This window comes from Sinocyclocheilus anshuiensis, unplaced genomic scaffold (genome assembly GCF_001515605.1).
Source record: "Sinocyclocheilus anshuiensis isolate Anshui unplaced genomic scaffold, SAMN03320099.WGS_v1.1 scaffold392, whole genome shotgun sequence".
NCBI lineage: Eukaryota > Metazoa > Chordata > Actinopteri > Cypriniformes > Cyprinidae > Sinocyclocheilus > Sinocyclocheilus anshuiensis.
Genome location: NW_015557091.1, coordinates 1,836,857 through 1,845,155, shown reverse-complemented (window position 1 = coordinate 1,845,155; position 8,299 = coordinate 1,836,857). Strand labels below are relative to the sequence as shown.

General features: G+C 31.5%; 1 protein-coding gene across 1 annotated transcript in view; it reads left to right on the top strand.

Annotated features, from left to right (window-relative positions):
* Positions 1–4,814, top strand: part of LOC107677136 (suppression of tumorigenicity 18 protein-like) — a 30,927-nt gene extending 26,113 nt beyond the window's left edge. Inside the window, exons 16-20 of the mRNA XM_016471923.1 lie at positions 604–825; positions 1,528–1,616; positions 1,800–1,903; positions 1,987–2,130; positions 3,223–4,814. Coding sequence (XP_016327409.1) covers positions 604–825; positions 1,528–1,616; positions 1,800–1,903; positions 1,987–2,130; positions 3,223–3,363 — 700 coding nt within the window. The 3' untranslated portion in view covers positions 3,364–4,814. The remainder of the gene's footprint in view (positions 1–603; positions 826–1,527; positions 1,617–1,799; positions 1,904–1,986; positions 2,131–3,222) is intronic.
* Positions 4,815–8,299: the final 3,485 nt, after the last annotated feature.

Genomic DNA, 8,299 nt, shown 5'->3' with positions numbered 1-8,299 from the left:
AAGAGTGAAAAATTTAAGGGGGTCTGAATACTTTCCGTACCCACTGTATATATATATATATATATAACTTCAACTAAAATTCAATAAAAACTGAAAATATAAAATATAATTAATAATAATAATATAATTATAATATTATCTAATTAAAATAAAAAAAAGGTTTTAGTGAATTTGTGTTTTTTTTTCATTTTTAGTAGTAGAATTCAGATTCAGAAATCTATATATGTGCACTGCATAAATTCAGTCTAAAAAGTTCACTAGTAACTGCTTTAACTATTAACTGAGAAATATTTAAAGTTTTTGCTTTATTTTATAATAGTTTTAAGTGCTTAAAAGCATATTTTGCTTTATATTTATATATTCTGCTTTTATATTTTGTTTTTTTGTCATAAAATTAATAAGAAAAAAATATTTAGTTAGACCTCCTGATGTTGATGATCCTACTTTCACTGATTAATTTATGTACTATATTCATGGACAGTGACAATATTTTCACCAGGATGCACATAATTTGGCAGTGATATCAGTGTACATTGTCCTGTTATGAATGCGATAAATAATATATATATAATAAAAAGATATATTTCCTTTCTCGTGCACCAGGTGCCCAGTGGCAGGCTGTGACAGTCAGGGCCACGTGTCGGGTAAATACACGTCTCATCGCAGCGCAGGAAGTTGCCCCATCGCCACCAAACGGCAGAAGGAGAGCTCGGTGAACGGATCGGCCTTCTCCTGGAAGCTCTGTAAACAGGAGCTTCCACACTGCCCTCTGCCCGGCTGCAACGGCTTGGGTCACGCCAACAACGTCTTTATCACACACAGAAGGTGAGCAAACTATATCATAACCTGGAACTTCAGTTCTGATGTTAAACTTTAAACCTACATACTGGATAATAAGACCTCATGTCCTAACTTGAACACATTCATTGTGAAGTTGTTATCAGAGTTGTTTAGTATTTATTATATTGTTATATATAATGTAATAATATTATATATTATATAATATAAAAATGTTAACATAAATATAAAAAACAAATATTACATATACACATATATACAGGTTGACTTCAGGAATAAGATAACAGTATTTATGATTTAAAATAGGTATTTTGTTCTTTAATTATATATACACACACATACTGTATATATATATATATATATATATAATGCATATTACTGAACTATGTTATCATTATAATATTTCCAATAAGTTTCCAATATCATTATTACATTTCCAATATTATATGTTATTTCCAATCAAGCTAGCATATCTGGATTATTAATGTTGTTTATTTTTTCACATAAATATACAAAATAAATATTTAAATGCACAAATATATACAGGTTGACTTCAGAAATAAGATTCATGTGATTTTTTTATATATATATATATATGTATTTATATAAATTGGTCATAAATATGGTCATATATTATACTCATGATTTCTGAAGCTAGATTATAATTTGTGTAGTTATAAAAAGAAAAAAAATCAAAGTATCTAGATTTTGTGTTTGGTCCCTTCGTAGTTTGTCAGGATGTCCACTAAACGCCCAGAGTATCAAGAAGAAACTCTCCGATGAGGAGATGATGACCATCAAACTCAAAACCAGCAGCGGTGAGTACTTTAAGCACTTAAAATTAATAAAACAGCATAAAATTAAGCTAAATGCTTAATGTTTGACTCGCTAATATTATCATTGTAGTGTGTGATAAGGAAAAAAAAGAGCTTCAAAAGTTGCGGCAGCTTCAAGTAATTTAGTTGCGATGACCATTGTCTGGTTTGTCTTCTGTCGATCAGGTATTGAAAACAATGAAGACATGCAGCACTTGGATCATGAAATAAAGGAGCTAAATGAATCCAATCTGAAGATAGAAGCAGACATGATGCAGCTCCAGACTCAGGTAAATAACCTTATCATGCGCCGAGCATTATGGGTAATGTAGTTTCAGAGCTAAAGACCTTGTTTTGCCCTGTTTTAAAACAGATTTCATCCATGGAGTGCAACCTGAAGACTATTGAGGAGGAGAATAAAATAATCGAGCAGCACAACGACAGTCTGTTGAAGGAGTTAGCGCGTCTCAGTCAAGCACTTATCAGCAGTCTCACAGATATCCAGCTGCCGCAGATGGTGAGACGGACCTCACACTGACACAGATAAACACGTAAAGCATAACCTGATCTCGGTCAACAAATATTATTACAGTTTTAATCACTGCATGAGGTCCCTTACAAAATTTGATTATAGTAACGGACTATATTGTAAAAACAAAATCAGGTTTTCAAGGAAAATAATACTTAAAAAATATGGTAATACGCCACTTAGAAGGTTTCATTTGTTACAGAGTTTCTGCAGGTTTTATGAAGGCCAATGTAAGACTTTTTAAAGATTTTTTAAGACGAAGTAAAGAAAATAATAGTTTTCATACCATATTGAGAGCTATTTTTTATTGTTTTAAGCATAAAATCACTTAAACTTGTTCAATTTCTCAGAAAACAAGACTTTAACTATCTTCACATTGCATTTCAAGTAAATGTAACAAGACATTATGCATGCATGTATGTATTTTTTATTTAGTTAGTGCAGTGCATGCAACTTTTAAGGCCTTAATTTGTGATTGACACACAAAAACCCTGTGTTAATATTAGTTAACTACATTAGCTACCATGAACTAACAATAAAAAAATACTTCTAAAGCAATTAATAATCGTTAATTCCAAAATTAAACAAAGATTAAAAATACTGTAACAAATGCTCATTGTTAATGTTAGTTAATGCATTAACTAAAATAATAATATTTAATATTAAAAAGATTATTTAATAGGGCCAAATCAAACTGAATAAATTAGATACACGAATGAAAGTCATTTTTATCAGCTCTAAATATTTCCTTTAAGGTACCAACTGAGCGTTTTATATTTTACCGTGTATTTTCTAACAAAGTACTGTAGTTACTACAGTAAAACTGTGGTAACTTGGTATTAGCCACTATTGTCATTAAAACAAGACAATTTATTAGCCACATGAGTCTTAAGACTTGTTTGTAGGCTAATTTAATTTAATATGATTTTACTGTAGCAACAACAACTGGAGTATTTATGGTATTTTGAGGTAAACTATAGTTAAAATTGAGCATGTTTGTAAGGGTTGAATGCATTTTAAAGACATTATGAAACATGCATTTCAGAGTTAATGAATGCAATGTTCTTTAATGTGTTTCAGGGTCCGATAAATGAACAGAACTTCGAAGCATATGTGAACACGTTGATGGATATGTACAACAATTCAGAGCACGAGTATTCACCAGAATGCAAAGCCTTACTGGACAGCATCAGACAGGCCATCAAGGGCATTCACGTATAAGGCCAAACTCTCGTTCACAACCGTTTGATTGTCCGCAGAGAGGGCTGGCTTTGTCATCTGTGCAAGATACGTCTCGATTAATTAAAAAAATACAAATAAAAGTAACTCCATTCCATGATAAATGCATTGCACTGAAAAATACCAGCTACATTTTTACAGCTCAATGTTCCTTTCAGTGAGATTTGACCTCCTTTTGCACTTATTTATTTCCTATGGTTTGCTTGAATTTATTCCGTATTGTTCTTTCGTGTGTTATTATATTATTGCTACATATTATCTTTATTCATCTGTACTATTTATCTCACAGTAATCTTATTTATTGATTTATTTATTGCTATCATTTTTGCTGCAACTCCAAAATGCAAGGCCAGTCTTACATATTGTGAATTTTATTTTGCATTTGTTGTACAATAACTGGGCGTTTTAGTTGTTCAAAATATATCACCGGTATTTGTGATGACTTTTTCTTCATAACTGATGTCAAATGTAAGAATAGTCCACTTGCGCCACCTGTTGGTGAGCAGCTGAACCGTACTGTATGCATCCCTGACTTATAATTTTTTTTATGTAGTTAATGTATGTCACTGAAATTATATCATTTGCTTTCATGCATAAATTCTAATAAGTGAGCAAAAAGAAAAACATTTTATCCGAGTAACTCTCCAAACGACTGTACAGTGAGCAAAAATCAAATCATCCACACACACACAAAATGATTTCCGTTTCTGTTCATATGAACTGCCTTTGGTGTGCACATCCGTGTGTGCATATATGTGCCTAAATGTAAATGAGTACATGGAATATGATCTGTTTTGTGGTAGAGCAGTATTACGTCAATGGTGATTCATTTTATTCTGCAGTATATTTATTTTCTGAATGAAAAGCCTCTAAACTCTGTTTACCTACTGTTTATACGGCATTTTAAGTATGTAACGATATTCTTGTAAAAAAAAAAAGTGTTTTATGATCAGGCACAATAAGGTTTTCATTCTTTTCTGTGAGACTGAACTCAACCTTTGGCTTCTTTTGTGCGACAAACAAGAGTGGGCTCTCAAATAGCTTTTATGGATGATATTTTCTCAAAGCACTTCATGTCTTCAAGCCACTAAAATATAAAAATGGATGGTTTACAGCAATAGGGAGTAATCTTTCCATTATGACTGGATCTGTACCACTTGATTTTGTGTTTAAATGCACGGCCGAGGTCACCTCAGCAGATCTGAGTGCTGTTATTGCTGTGTTACGATCACAAACGGCCTCGTCGCAGCACTTTTAAAGCTTTCTCTAACACTAAACGTACCCTTTTGCACTTTTATTCTGTTATTTAGTGTTTATTTTGAGCGGGTCACATGCGTGATCGGTGCAGGTTAATTAGCACACTGAAGGAGTTTAACCTTAGATTTACGTTGTCCATTGATGATGTCAAAAATAGTTTTGTTGCAGGTCATTCAGAGGGAATAAAACACTATATTATCTGACCAAATGAGCATAATGAATTGCATTCTCAATAAAACAAATCAATTTTGTTTGTTAAAATCCTAAATTACTGTATGATTAAAAGGTTTAAATGATTTGTAATTCCTAATTTTTTATTTATAAACCACAGATTGTTTGCTCAGGAAGTTTTGTGAGGAATATTTATTTTTTTTCTTTTTGTATTTGATGTTTTGTAATGTGATATGGATTTTTTGTGTAAAAGAAAAAAAATAGTATAACACAGTACTGTAAATGATTTAGTTTTTTTTTTTCAGTTCAAGTAGTTTGTATATCAGGATTTCCTTACACTTTTAAAATTTCATAAGCAGTACTGCGCTGTGTTGTACAGTTTGTGTATGGTAGAAATAAACTATTGAAATGATCTGCATAGCACTCATTGTACGGTTGCTCATATTAAAGTCCTATAAAATAATACAATTGATATTAAAGCTCATTTAAAAATATTTGCATATCTATATGCAGAGTTCATTTGGCATATATGTCTTTGAACTTATTTTAATCGCCATCCATATTTTAGGTTCAAATTGACATATATATATATATATATACATATACATATATATATATATAATTTTTTTTGTTTGTTTTTTACAATTGGTGGTTTCACATGATCGCTACATTTTTTCCCATCTTTTTCTGCACTCGTTCATTTGAAATACTTGATGTGATGTGAAATTTTATTTTTAAAATTATAAATAGGCTATTCCATAGCCTTCATATGTAATTCATAAAACTGCACACACAAAAAAATACTGTAGAAATTTGAAAAAGAATTCTGAAATCTTCATGAAATCATAAGAAAGCACTTTTGCTGTTTGTTGTTGTAATGGCTTCCAAAGCTCAAACCCAAATCCAGAATCCTAAAAATGTCTTATTTTGCAAATCAAATTTGACAGCGTAACAATTTAAACGTTTCTGACTACTCCACTTTAGTTTTACACTCCACTTTTCATTTAGTTCATTTTAAGTGCTTTTGCGATGGGGGAAAAAAAATCGCTTTTAAAAGTATAGGCCTATATAGGCTATGCCATATAGTCTCGTATTTCATAAAACTGAAAAAAAAAAAAAATGTCTGAAAAGGTTGAATCTCCATTAAACGATTACAAAAAAAATTTGTTTTGCTCGTGACACGTTCTGAAGCGAACACTGTCTGTAAATATTCAAAAACAATTCTCATTTTTACCAGCAGATGGCGTATGGATGCAACTTTGAGGTACCGACGGTTTCAGGCCTTCATTCCTGGATTCGAAACACTGCAAGTATCAAAAAAGAGACACTGATTTCCGTTTTCGCAACTGCCAGAACAAATAAACAATAAGTTTTAACCAGACTTACTGGTTAAATCACTAAACAATGAGGCCATTTAAGCGATTTTACCAGCGTTTCCTCCTCAGACACCTCACGTGACCATACAGCACTGATATGAATCTGCGCCGTGTAAATATGGTGTTCGGGTGTTACCCTTTGTAATGATCTTTTTATAATTACCAGAGTAATTTATCCTTGCCTTTGATGAGTTGACGCTGATGCAAATTACATCTGATTATCTGAAATGAGGCACAGCTTTCCTGTTACACATCAGCTACAAACAAAACCAACAATGATTAAACGACAGTATATGTTTGATTTGTGCTGATTCAGCAGTAAATCTCACAGTGGGATATGCTAACATGCCACGCTCATGGCGATTTACAGAAATCTCATGAAAATCAGAGAAAAAGCAGAGCTGCATGTGCATGGTCCCACCGTGCCAGTGAACTTCCACAGCCACCCCATGCCTCACCAGTGTTAACCAACTAATTTTCAGGGGAAGTTGCTAAAGGAAGGTTGATTTGTTGCTAAATGACGTTGCGACGTCATTGCGCGGTGACGTCATTGCGTAATCACGATGCAAACTTGTGTCACTGCATCAAATCTGTAAATATGTTAATTTAGATGCATTTATAAAATAATATAAATGCATAATATAATATTAAAATATAAATAACTAATTTTAAATAGAACATTGAAGTATTAAACACTTTCACATTTTTTAACAATTACAATTTAGGTTTATTTTTATTAGCTAGTAAACTAGTAAAACTACTCATTCTGAACATTTATAGATTTAAGCAGTGTATTAGTAGTTCGTATGCTACACTCTAAGAAAAGTCTGTAAAAGTAGGGCAAAATCTATTAATATGAAGGAATTTTCCGTAATTATTATTCACACGTTTTTTTACCTACATTTTAAATTACGCATTGTATTTTGTGTTTTTCGGGTTACAGGGTTACAATGGATAACGGATAATGTCCTGGAAAATTACTACCTTTTTAATTTTTCTAGATATTTTTCTTACCGTGCACTAACTGATCAACAAACTCAAGTACAAGCTACTAACAAGGTGTATCATAAATGAACAATTATTCAATTATTATTATTATTATTAAATTAAACAATTGCTAATAGCAGCCAACTTAATTCATGTGAATTGTGTACTGCTAGGCACCTTTGGTTTCCTCTTTTTGTGTAATTTAGATGGAAAATGTGTGCCTTTTTTATCGTTTGAGTCACTTATCAAAAGTTGAAGTTGCTAAAGGAAGATTGATTTGTTGCTAAAAGTTGCTAAATGACGCGATGTCATTGCGCGGTGACGTCATTGCGTAATCACGATGCAAACTTGTGTCACTGCATCAAATCTGTAAATATGTTAATTTAGATGCATTTATAAAATAATATAAATGCATAATATAATATTAAAATATAAATAACTAATTTTAAATAGAACATTGAAGTATTAAACACTTTCACATTTTTTAACAATTACAATTTAGGTTTATTTTTATTAGCTAGTAAACTAGTAAAACTACTCATTCTGAACATTTATAGTTTTAAGCAGTGTATTAGTAGTTCGTATGCTACACTCTAAGAAAAGTCTGTAAAAGTAGGGCAAAATCTATTAATATGAAGGAATTTTCCGTAATTATTATTCACACGTTTTTATACCTACATTTTAAATTACGCATTGTATTTTGTGTTTTCGGGTTACAAGGGTTAAAAGGAAAAACGGATAGTCTTGGAAGATAATACCTTTTCAAAATATTTTTCTGACAGTGTACTAACTGATCAACAATCACAAGTACAAGCTACTAACAAAGTGTATCATATATGAACAATTATTAAATTACTAAATTATTTATTATTATTAAACAATTGTAAATAGCAACTAACTTAATTCACGTGATGTGTGTACTGCTAGGCATCTTTCCTCTTTTTGTATAATTTAAATGGTAAATGTGTGCCTTTTTATCATATGAGTCACTTATCAAAAGTCGCTAAAAGTTTTAAACAGCTAAATTTGTTGCTAGGTGCTTTTGGAAGAAAAGGTTGCTAGGGTAGTCTGAAAAGTTGCTAAATTTAGCAACAAAATTGCTAAATTGGCAACACTGTTTGAGACCT